Source organism: Bemisia tabaci, chromosome 10, assembly GCF_918797505.1.
Source record: "Bemisia tabaci chromosome 10, PGI_BMITA_v3".
In the NCBI taxonomy this organism is placed as follows: Eukaryota; Metazoa; Arthropoda; class Insecta; order Hemiptera; family Aleyrodidae; genus Bemisia; species Bemisia tabaci.
In genome coordinates, this window is record NC_092802.1 from 20,468,476 (window position 1) to 20,488,999 (window position 20,524).

Genomic DNA, 20,524 nt, shown 5'->3' on the forward strand with positions numbered 1-20,524 from the left:
TTATGAAATGACAGCTCAAAACAAGAGGTTTGATGCAGGAGACAGGGAACCTGATGAAGAAGCAACTGATGAGGAAGCTGTGAGGTGGCTGGGTAGGAGTGAGAGAGAAACCAGGGTTTCAAATTATTTTTAGAAAGCAGAATTCTGATCGATCGCAGGCAATAGGAATGACGGGGGGCAGAGATTGTTCAGGGTGGTGAAAAATCAGCATTAAGCACTTGTAATTCTGACACATGGTTACTTTTTTTTCGGATCTCAGATCACGGTCAATAATTCAAAGGTGCACCTTCGTTGTAAATATCGTGCAAAGCAATTATCACTAACACAAAAATATAATCTACTTGCATCTCTGAATACTGTAATTCGAGTCTTACATATTTATTTCAAAATGCGTATATTCCGAGAAGGTGCGGCTGAATCCTCGGTCAACTCGGATTTTTCTCGATTTTTAACGATGATATGTGCGAATGCCGCGCCACGATGGGAGTCTCTATAGATACATACATGTAATAAACAAAATAATGATGGAAAATGGAGATGTTGCATGTCTGAGGAATTTGCGATTTGACTATTGATACTAATGTAAAAGTTCGTGAGAAACACGATGGTGCCACTGGTTTTCTTGAAATCAATCTCAAGCTCAAAAAATGCTCTCAAGTTGAGGCCAAAATGGAGGGGATATCCCACCTACCATGAGAGTCCACCTCTACATCAAACAAACTCTCCATGCAAAGATCGGGAGCAAGTACATTCACAGGGCTACCACTTTGTTTGGGGACTCCACAACAAAAAACACGGCAACCGGCAACTGTATTTGCTCCCTATTTTTACATGGAGAGTTTGTCTGATGTAGAGGTGGGCTCTCAGGATAGCGCGGGATATCCCCTCCATTTCGGTCTAAAACTTGAAGGGCATTTTTTGAGCTTGGAAGTTGATTTCAGAGGATAGCCATTGGCACCATCGTGTTTCTCGCGAACAATTACATTAGGAATCAATAGTCAAATCGCAAATTCCTCACCAATGCAACTTCTCCATTGCATTTATATAATCACTAATTATTTGATCGTAAGTATGAAAAATCAAGGGTTTTGAGCTTTGCTAAATGTGCTCTACGAAGAACAGCCTCCAAATACTGAAATAATTACGCGGTTTTCTGTGATGTTAGGCAATAAAATATGGCAACACAGGTTTTTCTTTTTTTTTGGGGGGGGGGGGGGAGGCTTTAATCCGTTAATTTTTTGGAGGAAGTTATGACCAGTGCATACATTTTCCACCGAGGAATCTATTTCTGGTTTAAGATGAGTCGCCTTTTTACGCAATGTTAAATAGGTAATGATGAAAAACAAGAGAAAATTCGAAGAAGATCGTTTTAATCTTGAGCGCAAGGTTTGCCTATCAACGAAAATTGGCCAAAGTGACTATCTTACATCCTTAATGTAACGTACTTGAAGGACGATAATCTCTCCGACGATGGGATCGTTATGAAACAGCGTCACGTTCGAATGTAAGAGAACCCGCATTTTTCGCCCAATCGGCCTTAAGTTCATATTTAGGCCAGTGTTAGACCCCTAAATAGACCGAAAATGACCAAAATCATGATACATTCCACAAACGTTAGACTTTAAGTGAGCAAACAATCGTAGAATTGAAGAATTTCAGGGTATGGGCCCAACAACGGCCCTAATCGAAACCCTTCTTGGCATATCCCTTAATATCAGTCATTTCCCGGTTTGCGCCTCTAACTGGCAACATGTCGGCAGCCATTTCGATTCGGAGGCTTAATTTTTTGTAAGAGAAAACATTGATCTCCTATCCGAACTTCTTGACCCTAGAAACTTATTTTGAACGCATTTTTTGTTGTAGCTGCCCTAATAGCAGTTTCATCCGCAAGACCGGTGGCCCATTTGGGCCGCCATCTTTGATTTTAGGGCTTCTTGAGAGCCGCAGCGGAAAATGGACCTCATTTTCGGACTCTACGACCCTGGAAAACCTAATAATTGATACCTCACAATGCATGTAGACCGAATAGGCAAATTATCACCGTAAGAGTTATTTTTGGACGCCATCTTGGTTTTGGCCTGGGAAAAATGACCTTTGAGCTAACTTTTGACGAAAAATTCGGACTCTTCGATCAAAAATACATAAGAATCGATACCCGACACGACGTATTTGCAAACTTTAAATTTTTTTACCCAAAACCGCCATTTTTGGCCGCCATCTTGATTTGGGGGGGTTTGTATGAAATTTGAGATGGCCATCATCGATATTCTTTTTCTAGACATCAAAACGAAGAGATTGATGTATACACATATGCCTTCACAAATCTGCACACGGGACATATGTTTTGTTACGTATGCCCCCGGACTACAAGCTATGCTCGAGAAATTCAACTACGGGACAGTCGTCTACTACGCTCACGATCAATATGGTAAATTCGAGTTTTTGGAGGACTACTATCCTCCGGTGTTTCTCGACACCGATGCTCTCTGGTATGGGCGCGATATGGAACTATGGGCCCGGTGATCACCAGCTACTTGCGAATACTCAGCAGAGCGCAGTTGTCAGTCGCTGTGGTGCCCAGCGAGGAGGAATTTGCAGATCGATTCGAGCATTTGAATGGAAGGGGGTCGTACGAAAGTAGTTACTACGAGGATATGATAAAGGACGTCGCGTTGGCGAATATCGTGATCAAGACGGATAGACGTCCAGCAAGATCGGCTTTCTGAGAGTCTCTTCCCGCAGGCGAAGGCGGGCGGTGAGCTTTTTAGATTCCTGCACTGAGTAGGTGTTAACGGAGGAAGCAAACGTTTAACAAAGTACGCGATTTACCTTAAGATGATTCGATGGACGCCATATTTTGTGTCAGAACGGCATGCGATACATCGCATCAATTGGTTCCATTTTTTCAGCTACTCGTCAATTTTCTCCAATTTTGAGATCGCAATTCGGTTGTCAGGAGACTATAGCACTCACCTACCAATTTTAACAAAGAAATTCAACGTAATAAAGGCGTGGTTTTTTCAGAGAGAAAATATCGCATTCGATGCAGTATCGATAACTGCACTCGAATGCGATATTTTCTCTCTAAAAAAACCACGCCTTTATTACGTTGAATTTCTTTGTTAAAATTGGTAAGTGAGTGCTTTAGTCTCCTGACAACAGAATTGCGATCTCAAAATGGAGAAAATTGACGAGTAGCTGAAAAAATGGAACCATTTGATGCGATATATCGCATGCCGTTCTGACACAAATTATGGCGTCCATCGAATCACCTTAAGAAGTAGGGTCTTCCTGTTGCGTGCAGAGACCCCATTTTTCTGAAGTTTAAGTTTAGATAGCTCTCTTAGTGGTAAGGCCTGGGTTAGAGGTGCCTTTATAGAGAGAGTATGGACAACTCGAAAATTTGGAAGTTAGGTTTTGATTAGGTCATGTGGCACCGCATGTCGCTCTTGGGGCCTAAAAAGGGAGCCAACCTGGACTCGTATTATTCAGTAGTACTAATTTTCACATTTCAACTATTTTAAACTGATCAAACCTTATAAGAGCACGTATGAAACTTTGATTCCGCTTACATTTTCTCAGTTTCAAAGTTTTAATACTTAAAGACGCTTGTTTGTAATATTTTTAGGCCATATAACCTTCCAAATGCGTAGGTTTGGCGGCGGCACTTTTTTAGTGATTTTCGGTTTTTTCGGGGGGACGTTGGGTCGCCTTTCATTGGCGCCCTACCTAGAGGGGCTTTTTTTACATAAACCAAGTTGTCCATACTCTCCCTATAAAGGTTCTGTAGGCCAGGCATTCGGTTATGCAATTATCAAGTAAACTAGAACGGCACGTATCACGCAATGTGACCATTAGGTAATCGTTATGTAAGCGTTATGTAATCACGTCTACAAAAGCTCTTCAGCTATTCAGTGAATGGTCACAAGTCTCATCTTTTCCGCATCTCCCGGGCACGCCTGATGTTTGGCCGCCCTTCTTCCCACCTAACTTCCTAGGGAACGCCTGACGTTGAGCTATACCACACCACACCTTCTACCCCCAGGGACAGGATGACTTTCAATACAACCAGATGCCTGGCCTTATTAGGCATATTTTAATTCTGCTATTTCTTGTTCTTTTGTTTGTTTAAATGCATTCATTGATATCAGAACAACAATAAATGCAGGAGTGTCATTTCGTTTAATTATATCCCTCTGCTTAAAACTAGTATACCTGCATAGATATTAGTGATTAAAAATAAATATAAATCGAAGAAGCTACATTTAATTAATGTTTGACGCAAGCCCTGTTGCCTCGATAACCTCAACGAAAATAGGACTACTGCTAACGGAAGGAGTCCGCACTGGAAAAAAAAAGTTGCTTGGATCTAGAGTCCAGACTCTTGAAAACTCTTGATTCAATAGGATTTTAGCTTAAATCAAAAGGAAATCCGCTGAAATTAAGAGGCTTGGTTCTTGATTTGAGCAAGAATCCGATTGAATCAAGAGTATTTTTTCTTGTCGATATTTTTAAGAGTCTGGACTCTAGATCCAAGCGGTTTTTTCCAGTGCGGTGCTGGCAATATTTTTTGGTTGTACGGCTCTCGATGATGGGAATATCGCCGAATGGCGCTTGATGCCAAATTCGATCTCCTAGGAGAACCAAAAACTAAGTAAATATCGTTATTTTCACTTCCCACTATCTCTACTAGCTTCCTGTAATATTACGAACTCAAAGATTAAAATACAAATGAGATCTAAAATAATGAGCGCTTGGATGTTTAAAATTGGAATCAGACTTGCATATAGAACTGGAGTCAAAATTGGAGCCCCACCCTCTGATAGATCTTGAAGGCAGCAAATGTGGGAGAAAAGTAATGATTCTAGCTGACTTTAATGTTAGTAATCTTACTCGAATTAAGGTGATTCGATGGACGCCATATTTTGTGTCAGAACGGCATGCGATACATCGCATCAATTGGTTCCATTTTTTCAGCTACTCGTCACTTTTCTCCAATTTTGAGATCGCAATTCTGTTGTCAGGAGACTAAAGCACTCACTTACCAATTTTAACAAAGAAATTCAACGTAAGAAAGGCGTGGTTTTTTTCGAGAGAAAATATCGCATTCGAGTGCAGTTTCGATATCAGTATCGAATGCTATGTTTTCTCTCTAAAAAAACCACGCCTTTCTCACGTTGAATTTCGTGAATTACGATTTCAAAATTGGAGATAAATGACGAGTAGCTGAAAAAATGGAACCCATTGATGCGACAAATCGCATGCCGTGCTGACACAAAATATGGCGTCCATCGAATCACCTTAAGAAGTAGGGTCTTTCTGTTGCGTGCAGAGACCCCATTTTTCTGAAGTTTAAGTTTAGAGGTTTTCGAGGCAACAGAGGTTAGAGGAGGTTTTAGAGGCAACAGAGATGGACTTCTGGCGTAGATCCGCTGGTATTTCCAGAAAGGATCGCGTCAGGAATGAGACGGTACGGGATATCATGGATGCCAAGTAGACCATCGTGCATGACATTATGACAAAACAACTCATTTGGTATGGTCATGTCCAGAGAGTGGCAGGAGACAGGTTGCCGAAGAAGGTCCTTGACTGGGTTCCTCCTGGGAGAAGACGCAGGGGGCGCCCAATGAAAAGTTGGAGGGAAGGGATTGAAGCGGAAATGTTTAGGTGCTCAATCCCCCAAGATTTGTGGTTTGAAAGAGAGCAGTGGAGGTTAGGAGTCGTAGAGCGCGAGGGAGTGCTGTAAAGCGACTTATATGTATGTATGTATGTAAGTTTAGATAGCTTTCTTAGTGATAAGACCTGGGTAGAGTACCTTTATAGGGAGAATATGGACAACTCGAAAATTTGGAAGTTAGGTTTGATTAGGTCATGTGGCACTGCATGTCGCTCTTGCGCCCTTAGCGCTGAGGCATCAGCCATGTTGAAAATAGCGTAGCATCCTAGTGCGCAAGGCTAGATGGAACGACTCCTCTTACGAAATGTTTGGTTGTGCCGTAGAAACGTTTTTGAAGCGAGAGGCTCGAAAAAACGCATATTTCCTTCGCAGATTGTGGATTTAGGAGAGTATTCCAAACATATCCGATGCGCTAATCGTTATTTTTAGCCATATTTTATGAGAAACAACTCTGGTTTGTGCTCGCACTGAAATCGAGATATTGCATATGTAAGAGATTTGCGATTTGACAATTGATTCTTATGTAAAAGTTCGCGAGAAACACGATGATGCCACTGGTTTTCTCTGAAATTAACTCCCAAGCTCATAAAAAGCTCTCAAGTTGAGGCCAAAATGGAGGGGATATCTCACGCGACCCTGAGAGTCCACCTCTACATCAGTTCCTCGCGAACTTTTACGTAAGAATCAACAGTCAAACCGCAAATTCCTCACACATGCAAAATCTCCATCATTCGCCTTCCTGTTCATAACATTGAATCATATAATGTGTTCGACCATGCCAGTATGTCCTAAACACTGACAATATATAGACGTATTTCTGCTTAAACGGAACTAAAGACGAATGGGAAAGATAGGATATGCTCTGGAAAAGTGTATCTCTAGTGTGCCAAAAAGTCCTCGTTCTGCGGAGTAATGTGCCGCAAGGTCCTTGTGCCGAAGCTTGACGCTTGAAGCTTTGAAGCCTTGGGAGTTGATTTCAGAGAAACCCAGTGGCACCATCGTGCTTCTCGCGAACTTTCCCATAAGAATCAATAGTCAAATCGCAAATTCCTCACAAATACACTGAAAAAAAAAATCTCGGTGTATTTACTAAGAAAAGGGTAAAATTACCAAGAATTCAGGGTTCTATTTGATCCCAGTTTTTTCTTGGTAAAATTACCATTTATGGAATAGGTAATTTTACCGAGAAATCTCGGTAAAGTTATTGAACTTTCTCGGTCATATTACTGTACCTTGGTAAAAACGCCAATGTTTTTAATTGACTGTGGTAGAATTACCAAGATAAAATGGCAAAGTTACCGGGAATTGATTACCAATAAAAGTGGTATTCTTACCAGGAAAAAACAGTAAAAATATCGGTTTTTAGGTAGGCTTACCAGTCTGTCTTGGTAAAATTACCAATAATTGGTAAAAAAGTGAGATGGTAAAGGTACCAACGGACCTTGGTAAAAACGCCAAGAATTTTTTTTCAGTGTACAACATCTCCATTTGCAAGAGGCCCATTTTGATTCGCGAGTCTGAGCGCGCCCATTTTGGCAACCTGTCGGGAATTGGAGCAGGAAACGGAGAAGAGACGGGAAGACGCGGTGTGCGGTAAATACTCGAGACGAAACGAAGGGTGAAATATGAATAATGACGTAAAAATAAAGCTGATGGATTCGGAGCTGTGAAGATGGAGCAATTAAGTGGAGCCTCGACGGACCTTCCCGCCACCAACTCCGATCCAATGGCTCGTCTAATGCGCGCTGTGACAATAAGCTCCTCTCTCCGAGCTCCCTGGCTTTTAGTGGAAGCTCAGAGGGGAGCTTTCGCTCAGTGGCGTGGCGTGCTTTGCGATACATCGATTGATCGGCCATTTAAACCTATGGAAAAGGATCGATAAACACGGTGTCCGCAGCGAACACCTTAATAATCGATTCTTTACCGTGGGTTCAAATGGCATAACATTCGATGTATCGCAATTCACGCCACGCCACTGCTTTTGTTGTCTCTTCGAAACGAATATTTAGAATGACTAAATCTCCGTCGTTGTGGCGAGGCACGTAAGAAATAAAACTTAAAAACTAATTAATTATTTTGTGTAAGGGATGGTTTGGAAGTGCAGAAAAACTAATGACTGCCATAGGCGGATCTAGCACTTTGGCAACACTGGATTTGCTCAGTTTAAACCTATGCTAAATAATCGATCCTGGTCGGAGCCCCCCTCCCAAGGTTTGATAAATTTCCATAGGTTTGAAATCCGGTGTTGCCAAATTGCTGGATCCGCTATGATTGCCGTCAAGAATCTTCAAAAAAACTGCAAAGATTGTTATCCGGTTACCGTTATGAAAAGTTTAAGAATCGAATATTCCGAATGACTAAATCTCCGTCGTTGTCAGTGGCGTGGCTTGAATTGCGATTTATCGATTGTTATGCCATTTACACCTACGGCAAAGAATCGATTATTAAGGTGTTCGCTGCGATCACCCTATTTATCGATCCTTTTCCATAGGTTTATATGGCATAACAATCGATGTATCGCAATTCACGCCACGCCACTGGTCGTTGTGGTGAGGCACGTAAGAGATGAGGAAATAAACATAAACTGATCACTGCCGTTAAAAAACGTGCAAAGTGTTATCCGGTCATATACCTTTTACGTTAAACTGCCGATAATTTTGATGAGTATGATCAACCAAATAAACTTTAAAAATAAATCGAAAGAGGTTCTAAGTGATGGTAAATAATATGAAATAGGCAGGCGAGTACATGAATGAATGGGTGGTAGAATTAGTAAATGTTTAGTTTTTGGCGTATTTGTTGATAGCCTCTATGTACAACCAAAACAAATACAAATTATTATTATACATATTTATTACCGTTCAAATGTTCAAATTCTGAAAACCGCGAAGGCCCTTCAGACTTGTCAAGTTTTGTCCACACGCATTAATTCAGATTTGCCATAGAAGAGATTGTTCAAGATTTGTTTTGGGCGACTCGCCCAAGGGGGTTGCGCCCAGAATCAGGGTTGCCATGGAATGACGAAAATGAAATTCCCTGAAAATTAAAGATATGACAGGTGGTTAAGAGAACATAATTGAGAATAATTTTCAGACAAAATTTGTTGTTTGAAACCTCAAATCCATTCTGGAAAGCAATGAAGGTGATTCAATGAAGTTTCTTTCACACTTTCGTCATTAACCCGGTATTCCTTGACTGTAGCTACCCTGAAAAAGTGAAAAATTGCCTCCTCTAATTCTGTTACGGGGGGTTTCTCAACCGCGACAAACCACCTGTTGGTCCAGAAAGCTCATCTGAATTTCTGTCGTGCTTCGTGTGTGCTGTGATAACTCCTGCTACTTCGTTGACTCCTCTCCCTTTAGCTTCGATTTCATCCACATGCACAACTATAAAAACGCGGGAAAGGGACATTTTACTCACAATGATTCTTTTTCCGAAGAGAGACCTTCCTCAACTTCAATAACCTCTGGTATCTCATCTGTCCGTCCAGAAAGCACATCTCTAAACCTGGCAAGTTCAGTGTTCAGTAAAATTGATTCTATTACTCCCCCCCCCCACTCTTCTCCCCAGATCTTCTCTTGTCACCCACGGTTACGACTAATTGTACTACTTGGATACCTTGTGAAATAGAACCCTTAAATCGAAACAATATGCCGAATTCTTCAATAAGTCGACTTGAACAATATCGTCACCATTTGATCAATCTGTTTTCGGGCGTGTGTTAAGTATTAATTTAATGATATTTTTTTACGATATTTCTGACGAGCGGAATTTTTCGCGAACCGTATACGCCTGAAGATGGACATTTAAAATTCCTGAAATAGCCATCGTATGAAGGAAACAAGTTAAAGACGGCTCGGAACCATAGAGTATGTTGCAGATAGTGTCTTCAATACGTGTTCATGTGATTGAAGTGATACGGAGTGCAAGTGGTGATGCCATGCCCTCCAGTCACGGAGTTTCGAAACTATGGTGAGCCTTTAGTTAATGCTTCGTCCCCTGACATTATTCCTGTTTCTGATCGACATTTCGAATGATCCAAAATATTTCGACTCCAATAAGTGTAGAAAAGACGGAAAATAAAAGAAAAGCGCGCATCGACCTCGCAGAGAAAATCATCACGAAAAAGAGGCACTTTTAAAAAAGCACCAGGTTTTACCTTCTCTTCGCATGTGTAGGAAAAATTGCTCGTTAAATTTCAATGCAGAGAGGAGATCACAAACGAAGACGCAATATTGGGCATTAAATTGGTGCGAAAGGAGGAACTTCATTATACATTTGTGGTCCAGATCGGGGATTCTCAGGAGGTGGCAATTTGCAAATGAAAATAGAAAAAATTAATTTTCTTATTGGCCCCTCACTAATCCTGAGTCAATCGAGCTTCTGGAGTGGTTGGGGGAAACCAGACGATTAAAGCAAAGAATGTCTACCGAACTTTTGCACACCTGACTTCAGAAAAGTCTAAATCAAGTCACCTTCTCAATGGGCTCTGTTCCCCTCTAACTGTGTTGGTTAGTTCAGGGAAGGTAATACCTAGTATATCCCTGCATGGATGATGAGATTCATGGAATGGAACTTATTCTTTCTGAAGCAGGTATTTATTGAATGTAATAACGGAGATTCTTCGCCATGAAGATGTTAATCACATAGCATTAATTTCATTCTATTTGATTTGATCTGTTATTTGATTTTATTTGAGAAACCGCGTTATGTTTATCTGCGATCATTTCATGATTCAAGCGGAGTTGTGAAAATGGAGTGACTCATTCGTGTTAAAGCGTGTCACTGCTGAAGAATACTTTTTCTCTTTTTCTTTTTTTTTTGGATTGTTCGGTAGAACTTTTGGGGAGAGAAAAGTTCAAAAAGCGCCAGTTTTTCATGCAGACTGTCAAGTTAGGAGTTTTTAGGCTTACCAAATTCGCTCATAGTGATTTACGAATCATTTTCCTTATGAATCACCTCTGTTTTGGGCTAGCAGATCCATTAAGGTGCTGTCCCCGGCGGAATTTTGAAAAAAAATTCTCGGCGTTTTTACCAAGGTCCGTTGGTACCTTTACCATCTCACTTTTTTTTACCAATTATTGGTAATTTTGCTAAGACAGGCTGGTAAGCTTACCTAAAAACCGGTATTTTTACTGTTTTTTTCCAGGTAAAAATACCACTTTTATTGGTAATCAATTCCCGGTAACTTTGCCATTTTATCTCGGTAATTCTACCACAGTCGATAAAAAATATTGGCGTTTTTACCAAGTTCCAGTAAATGTACCGAGAAAGTTCATTAATTTTACCGAGATTTCTCGGTAAAATTACCAATTCCATACATGGTAATTTTACCAAGAAAAAACTGGGATCAAATAGAACCCTGAATTCTTTGTAATTTTACCCTTTTTTTAGTAAATACACCGAGTTTTTTTTTTTTTTTTTTTTTTTTTCAGTGCGATTCCATCATATTCGAGATTGTCAAGTATGAGTGTTTGAACACGTGGGCGAAATTCTCCGATTGGGGCAGATTAAGGGATGCGAGGGGCGGAGTTTGATCGGGAGATAGTGTTGACCCCGCCCTCGACTTGACACGCAGATTCTCTCGTTAGCAGTTAATTAGATCCGCCCTCTCACCCCGGTCATCACATCGTTCGATCGTTTCATTTTTAATTATGAATATCGCGACGCTGCCGCTGTTCATCACGAATTTCAGAATTGCCTCGAGTTCGGTGAGAATTCCCGATGCGGGATGGAACTTGGTTCCCTATACTCTTTAGATTAAAATTTGCTTTTAATATTGGTTGATACATTCGAAAAAAAATTACGGGATATATGGACTTACCGTCTGTTCCGGCCTCAAAGGCTGAATGCTCCGGGTGTTAAAGCCGTAGCTTCAACTGCTTATTATTTTAATCTTGTTTATAACTACCATTCTTCAATTTTATTGTTCATGCTTTTTTAAACTTTATTGTTGTGAATGAGCGAGGCTAAAATTAAAATAAGGGTTGCAGGTCCGGCATCGCAGTTCGAAACCACTCAGCCGTAACTATTAGGCCAGTTTATCCGCGCGGAAATATGTTTATGCAAATCGCGCGGCGGGCTTTTTTTCGCGCCGGCTGTCTGAGCAGGTATTTAAATTTTAATTGTTTTTTCCTCAAAGCTTGTCCGCCGCCCAGTGTATCGAGTTAACGGGAGGGATCGGACAAAATTTTAAAAACTTCAAAAGCTCATAACTCCGTCTTTACGAAATGTTGAGGTCTTAAAGATGCAAGGTTGCCACAGAATTCAGGTAATGGAATTCCCTGACATTTGTCTGATTTCCCTGACACATTTTGGTAAAACTCCCTGACAATCAAAGGATATGCGGAGTGCTTACGAAATATGATTTGGGATAGTTTTCAGGCAAAATTTGTCGTTCGAAACGTCAAAAAAGCCGTTCTAGAAAGGAAATAACGATGACTTAACAATCTTTCCCTGTCATGTTCGACATTTTAGTCTTTTCCCTCACAATTCCAGGTTTTCCCCGACATTTCCCGGCATTCCTTGACTGTGGCAACCCTGAGGATGTCCCTATTGGTTTGCTTGTAAAATTTTCTGTAAGACTCGCATCCCTCAAAATTTAAAATTTGACGAAATAAACATCGATTTTTACAGATTTAGTGAACAATTATAAGTTCGACATCTTCTGCTGATTCGGTCCACTGTGCGCCGTGGCGTATCCGATGCAATGAGGGGCTTGGGGTAAATTGAGTGAAAACCGGAACGCAGCACCGGCCAAATTTATGCTGTCAACGTGGATTAGGATCCTTCAAGTCCCCTCGCGATGATTCGCTTTGAAAATTAATAGAATAAAAGTAATGAAAAATTTAATTGACTTGTCGCGCCAACAGGTGATCGACGATTGGTGACGATCCGTCATATTGAACGTTCCGATGCTGGAACAACAAACGCGCGGGGCTTATGAGACTTAAATTGCGTAATTAAACTGCGATATTGTATTCAAATAAAAGAAAAGGCATCAAGCATCCTGCACATCTACAGCTCCAACGGGAACTCCATTGGTTTTCATTTATATTATTAATTTGATTGAAACTGCTTAGAAATTAATTGGATTATGTTGTGCAAAAAGGATCCACTATCTTTGGCTCTCCAATAACAGCACATATCTGCATAGAGAAACCAATGGCATGTATGTTATTTCTAAAATGGGCCAGAAATAATGTTTCCTCATTGCAAGATGTAATCCAATTCGACCTATTAAGTATAAAGGTACGAATTTCGCAAATTTAGATAAATGGTTGATATTTCTCGTAAAATTTTCAAGAGATATTAGGTATAACAACCGTGAACTTCTAAATTTTAAATAAAGACCTATACACGATACATAATATTCATCAGTATATAGGCAAGCTTACTAAATGTTATGCTGCCAGAAAAACTAATGGCGGATTTCAATTCCACTTCAGTTGAATGAACCAACGTATATAGGCAAGCTTACTAAATGTTATGCTGCCAGAAAAACTAATGGCGGATTTCAATTCCACTTCAGTTGAATGAACCAACATCTTCATCTATACTGTGTGACCCATTGTTAAAAAGATTTTGGAGGAATAGACTCTTTGTTTGTTTCTTACTTTTACTTTTGTTCGCCATTAATTACCTTCAATCTGCGGGTTAAGTTTTTTGACAAGCTGCTTCCCGTGTAGCCTCCTATTAGCGTGCAATACCCGCTTCAACAACATCGTGACAAACCATTAGGCGCACGTGGATGATAACCTAGAGCAGTGCCTCACCACGTACATCACCTCATTTAAGAAAAAAAAAAAAAAAATGCGCTCGAGAGTGAAGAAGAAGGGAAATGAGGAGATACTTCCCGTTTTTATCAGTGTACTTGCCTAAAAGCCTACAATTTGCACTTCAACGATCTGGTGACAAACCATTACGCTCACGTAGGTAATAACCCAGCACAGGGCCCCACAACGAAGATCACCTTCGTGAAAAAAGAAATGGTCTTGGGAGGGGAATGATACGGGAAAAGGAAAACAAGACCGATGTATAGATTTTTCGGTTTCTTGATAAAGTCCAGAATTTTCCGGGGTTTTCCAGGAATCTTGGACACCATCCTCTCTCAATGTGTTTCCATGAGAAATGTATAAAACAACAACAACAACAACATCATAGCATACACTCGAAAAAAAAAAAAAAAACACATTGGATCTTGAGTCCAGACTCTTGAAAACATTGACAAGAAAATGGACTCTTGATTCAATCAGATTTAAGCTTAAATCAAAAGGAAATCCGCTCAAATTAAGAGGCTAGCTTGCGGTTTTTGATTTAAGCAAAAATCCGATTGAATCAAGAGTATTTTTTCTTGTCGATGCTTTTAAGAGTCTGGACTCTAGATCCAATGTGTTTGTTTTTATCAAGTGAGATTTTTCGTTTTTTGGATAAAGTCCAGAATTTTCCGGGGTTTTCCAGGAACCTTGGACACCATCCTCTCTCAATGTGTCTCCATGAGAAATGTATAAGAGAACAACAACATACACATACATAAAGTCGCTTTTATAGCGCCGCCTCGCGCTCTGCGACGCCCAATCGCCATTGCCCCCTATCCTCCCAGAGATCATCAGGCAATTGGCACCTTCTGATCTCCTCCTCCACCCCTTGTCGCCAACCTTTCACAGGACGTCCACGCCGTCGCCTTCCGAGAGGAACTTCCGGGAGAACAACAACAACATAACATAAAACTGTTGTTCAGTTCAATTTTTCGTTTCTTCGGCACGCCGGGTGTCGTGTAGCGCCAAAGTGCACTATTTAGGTATGTAAAAGCAAAAATAATTGAAAAGATATGTGGCTCTTCTTTCTGTTACAGCTACTACGCGTCACTCTTCTCACAACCGAGGTTGGTGCCGCCACTCAAGCGACCGCGGCTCATGCTGTCGGCTACAACGAAGGCCTCAAAGCTAGCCCCCCCGGGACCCGCCAAAGGGCCCCCCTCCGGCCCCCTCCCCGCCGCCCAGCAGAAGGCCCCCGGCTCCCCAACCACCGACAGCAGCACCATCAAAACATACAGTGAGTACTCACCGAGAAACCAAATCGAATCCGTCTAATGGGTCACTGAACCTTGCGTATTTTAGTTAAAATTCTAAAATTAGGATTTGTACAGAAATATAACACGAAAAAATTATATTGCTGATTTAACAATTCGATCGCTAGGAAAAGTTACTGCAATATTTCAACGTAGATTTCACAACATGAAAATGCTACTTTAACCACTATTGTAAGCTAATTTAACTACGGGGGTGTTTAAAGTAGTATTTTTTTGTTGTAAAATCTACATTGAAACATTGCAGTCACTTCCCTTAGCAATCGGATTGTTGAATCAGCAATTTAATTTTTTCTGTGTAGTATTTTTGTTAGTATTTTTCTTGTGTTACTCTTGGTTGATATAGACGATGTGAAACACAAACCGACGCAAACTTTGTGTTGATTTTGGCACAGTTTGCGGATAATTTAATGCGGACCACTCGTTTAGTACCACTCGTTTTTCATTAAATTTCTTCAAGAAAAGTACCTGGCAGATTCTCTTGATATTGTCAACCCAAGGCTGGGGTTATTTTTTGTTTTACTGCCCATATTAACCAAACTTTCGTGTTGAAATGTCCTTCTGTGTGCCAAGAGAGTAGATTACGTAATGGTTTATTGAGTAGTTTTGGAGCCAAAATTCCGGACAAACCCGCTTTTGAGAATATTAAAGACTCGAAGGAATTCCAAATTCAACGTAATGACGGGAAAATGATGGAAATGATGTAGTACGCTGCCGTGCTAAGGAAGAATGCCGTATGAACATTCAAGAGTTGTCAAATTTCCTTCGATAAAATGTTCATTTTTGAGGCAAGTGATGAATATTTTTCCTTGAAATTTTCAGGAACTTTAGGTGATATAGCGAACAAAATTATCTGAAGATTTGGAAGAAAAATAGTCTTATGTTTACCAGGAAATTCGTGTTTTATCAGAGGAAATTTGGGAACGCCTGAAGGTTCATACGGCGTTTTCCCTTAGCACGGCAGTACGGCATTAATATACGATGGATAACTCATCTCATTTTCCACTCATGTTTGTTTAAATAAAACTTATTTCAAAACGGAATTGTTGCGTACTTACAACAAATAACATGAATGAGATTCGATTCAGTGATTCTAAAGATCAAGTTTCGATTTTCCTCTTGTTCCGATTTTCCTCTTGTTTCCATTTGTGAGGAGTGGAAAGACATATCACGGAAGTCGTAGAAAGGCGTGCTCGCTTTTGATTAATGCCGGATGACATCATTCGGTTCGGCGCGAAACCATGGCTTTTTAAATTTGCAAAAAAGTTGCGCTTTTTGAAGTGCGTATAACTCAGTTTCTGAGTTGCTTCTCCGCGTTTATAATAAGCGCACCATTGTGCTCTACGCGAGAACCGTTGGAACAATGTATTCTCAAGTCTAGTATTCCTTCATAGTTTAGTGAACCATTGAGTGCATTTAATTTCGCATAAATCTGTGGATATACACGCATGTTATCTGTGCTTGAAGCTTGTTGTTAACTGATCATAAGGCGCAGTGGAAAAATGAATAAGATAAATCCGAGTAAGACCACTTTAAGCCAGAAGACACCACTGGCGAGGACGTAAGGTATTTGATTGGTAAAAACTACATTTTGGACTTGAAAAAGAGAGTAACAGGACATTATTGACAGCCGGTGAGGTAAAAAATACAACTCTTGTAGCATTAAAAATGGAGTTAAGCGGAATGGAGATTCATTGAATACACAATTGAACTGCAAAGACTGCGATTATTGGTATAAACTGAAGAAAAAAGTTTCAATTAGAGGGACCAAACTTTCGCGTTCATATAAAATGTCAAAGTTTTTCGAATCGGATAACTGAAATTTCCGGTCCAAAGGAATTGAATTTCAGTTTGCTGAACCGAAATTTGGTTTCTGGGACGGTCGAATTTTGGTGTTCAACGGAGGCCGAATTTTTTTCTCTGTGTAAATTAGTTTCTGGTATGTTGCAGGCAATCCTGACATCCTGATCTGCGGGAACTGCAGAGACATGTTCACGGAACTCCAGGATCTTTTGGAGCACCGAAAGACCCACTGTAAACTGCGTTTTACGTGTAAATGTAGGACGACCGAGAATTCATCTGCAACAAATGGTAGGTTCCTGAGGAGGCGTAGTCAAACATTAAGAATGACCTCCAAACGCAAGGTCTATTGGTGAAAAAATCCTAAAAATCGTGTTGGTTTCTGTCATTTTCAGTCTTCAACGGAGAACTGAGAAACGTGACGGGCGACGCACAGTGGATCGAGTTAATGAAACAAGTCGACATGAAATTTTTGACAAAAATTGTAAAATTTTACGTTAATCTCATCAAAATTTTAAGGGATGTTTTTCATATGAAACTTTCACGAGAAAACCAATGAAACTACTTATAAAAATCAGAATTAGCGTATACGCTTATAAAGTTTTTAAATCTTGTCCGACCTCTCCAATTGACTCTATCCACTGTGCGGCGATTCTCTTTACAACTTCGTTGGCACGATAAGCTTCCAAAATAAAATTTTCATTAGGCCAATGATGTGAAAAACGGGGATGTAACAACAGGGCCGGATTTAGGGGGTGCCACCATGGGCTACGGCACATGGTGGCAAATTTTAAGATTTCTTTTAAATGTACGTATCAAAGAAAGAAAAAACCGGATGCATAAAAAAATACGAAATAGAAAAGGCAACAGAATTTCTCATTTCCTGAGAATGAAAATATATCAGTCCCTAATTCTGTCGTCTTTCGATGATACAAGAGACAGTATGTACTTTGAAATATTCGACTTCAGAGATAAGCCAAATACGCAATCTGGTCTCGAGCGGCGCGGCGTAGAGAGCAATACTGACGAGGACTTGATATGAAAAGAGCAGCCCTCGGAGCGGCGGTCGGCATGAAACGCATATTTAGCGCCTACAAGGCTACTTGAATACTTCACGCATTGCTACAAACACGATGCGGCCGGCGCGGCGCGGCGCGCGGCGGTCGGTGTGGAGTGTGGACCGCATATTAGCGCCTACAAGACTGAAACGATACTTCACACATTGCGCCAAACGCAATGCGGTCAGAAGTTAAAATGATCAGGTCACATTTGAGTTTGTTCTTTCATATTTTTTTCGTTTATTTCTTATCAATGGTAGGCCTTGTCCACACGGACATAGGTTTACGGAGCTTAACTTCCGCGAAAAGTCCCGTGAACTCTTACTAGTGTTGACAGGGCTCTCACAAGAAAAATGTGCCCAACACGAGTAAACGCGTCTTGTGCACCCCCCCCCCCCCCCCGCTCCTCTGGCACGTCCATTTGATGGTTCCCGTTGACGTTAAAAAACGAATGAAAAGGGGGCGGCAAGTAGGTGAGTCCGGCTCTGTAATACAAGTGAACTTTTAAAATGATTAACATTCGACAATTACGTAACGCGTATAGTGAGAATGCAGCAAAATTCAATTTTCATCCTCGCTTTTTATCAAAATTGGCATCAACAAAGTTCAATTTTATTGACTCATCATGCTCGAAAATTCGTTAACGGCATCATATCAAAGTTGATGCGATTTCACTGGAGCCGAACCCTTTGGTTCTTCGTAGAGGGTAATTTTTTTAATACCCTGAAATATTATTTACCCTGTTTTAAAATTGAATTTTTATAGTATTATCTATATATGTTTAATATCCTAAGGCCTTTTTTGTCCTCCTTCGATCTCGGAAACTACTCACCCAATTTTCCTCCGATTTGTTTTAAATGAAAGCTCTTAAACATTGGTGCCATTAACCTGAAAAATGGATAGCATAACCAACACCATTGTCAAGTGCACAACGCCTTCAATTAGAGCAATAATTTTTAATTAGTTACTACAAATCTGTTCTCAGATACATAATTGAATATCAAGTTGACTCATTGAACCACAGAGTCCGCTTGCGCTTAACCTATCTTTTCTATGGTTGATGCTACTTGATTAAGTTGCCTCATTGAACTACAGAATGCGCGAGTGCAAATTATTAAATTTCTAATTATGAAGATCACAATCTCAGATAACTAAGACAAATTATTTTGTTGGTGCACTGTCCAGTCAATGGGCCTGTTGCAAACTTTTGCTAGAGCAAAACTAAGAGTTGTTTCTTATAGATAATGCCTCAAAAATCACAATGAGCGCATCGGCAAACTCTGAAATGCACTCATAACTTCACAAACTGCGTAAGAAATTTGCGGTTTTTTGAGCTTCCCGCTTCAAAAACGATACTACGGCACAGGTGAACATTTTGTAAGAGGAGTCGTTCCATTGTCGGCAATAATCATCATAGCCCACGCCAATCCGCCAAAACACGTTTGATGGGACGAGATAACACCTGAACTGGATTAGACCAGATAACAATCGGTGTGTTAACGTTCATATTTTCCACGCCCGAATTGATTGACCTTGAACTCTCCTTGAATTACGCGCGGAACTGCGTGCAAGCGTCGGCCATGATGAATATCGCCGACGATGGAGCGACTCCTCTAACAAAATGTTCACCTATGCCGTAGTATCGTTTTTGAAGCGGGAAGCTTAAAAAAACGCAAATTTCTTACGCAGATTGTGAAGTTACACGGAAAAAAAAGGTTGTCTCGTGCAGCCATGAAGATGGTCGAATCGACCATCTTCGAAAGCTGAAAACCGCGCCAACCAAATTGTTGGCTAGATCGACAACCAGCAGGTAGCGACGCTGCCTTCATGCCGCGCGGCTGGGTCATCCCTGCGGAGATGGTTAGATCAACCCGAGCGCTCGGCCGCAGCGCTCAGCAATCATGTCAAAGTGACCCATTTTGAGGGCTACCATGCCCGCTTAGTTTTGCCAAAATGGACAGCGGTCATTGCTACAATTTTTCGGGGCTTTTAATGGAAAATAGGGGGACAGGAGCCCCGTAAAATAAATATCTGAGAACGCTAAATTGTAAAAATGAAAAATATGAAATTTGTTAATTTACTCAACTTATTTTACTACGATAGAATTTTTTCAACCCATTATTTGGGATTGAACCTGGACCTACCTAATCCTAACCTAACACCCTAACGATTGAGCTATGACGACCGATGATGAAGGAGCACAAAAAATCTATATTTAACCGTCAACGTTGATCTGCTTGAGTTTGATAACTGAATTCTAATCTAGATTTGTATTTGTGATCACTTGTTTCATTTCTTTAAATCGCACAGCCTGTTTTTTTCTTTATTATACTTTTTATTTCTACTACACACGCTACAAAAAAAAATATGATCGGATTTACCAGTGTTTGGTTATTATTAACCATGCTGTCTTCTTGCTTTTTTTCCGATGAAGCTGCGCAGTTTAGTTAGTTACCAATATACCAGTATTGTAAATTACACGATACGGCTGACACCATGCTAGTGTGGCGTTTCCGACTGCGTAGTATGGTAATTTCAAGCTTCCCGAATTCCAGATGCTCCGACGAACTTTATGGATTCTAACATCCACTCAACATATATTTTTAAATATTAACTCAAATTATCAGAAACAAATTTGATATGAAAGTAGTAGATATTTTACTTACTTTTTGATTAAAAATTCCGGTACACATACAATTACTGGCAGTTAAAGCAAATTTGACGAGAAATAGCAGATAATTGCTTCACCGATTTCAAGTAAATGATACCAAAACGAAACGTGTTTTTACCGTCAAAGAATCATTTACAGACTAAATCAGTTTCACAAAAAGTTTGATTTCATAATAAGTAGATAGATAGTTCAAAATATACTTAAAAAAATAAACTACACGCAGTACAATT

At 40.3% G+C, this 20,524-nt stretch overlaps 1 protein-coding gene across 3 annotated transcripts in view; it reads left to right on the plus strand.

Moving 5' to 3' along the window:
- Positions 1–20,524, plus strand: part of LOC109036906 (uncharacterized) — a 359,096-nt gene that overhangs the window by 308,340 nt on the left and 30,232 nt on the right. For all 3 annotated transcript variants that reach the window (XM_019051326.2, XM_072305545.1, XM_019051327.2), the window contains 2 exons: positions 14,532–14,731; positions 16,716–16,856. In XM_019051326.2, the coding sequence (XP_018906871.2) occupies positions 14,532–14,731; positions 16,716–16,856 (341 nt within the window). The remainder of the gene's footprint in view (positions 1–14,531; positions 14,732–16,715; positions 16,857–20,524) is intronic.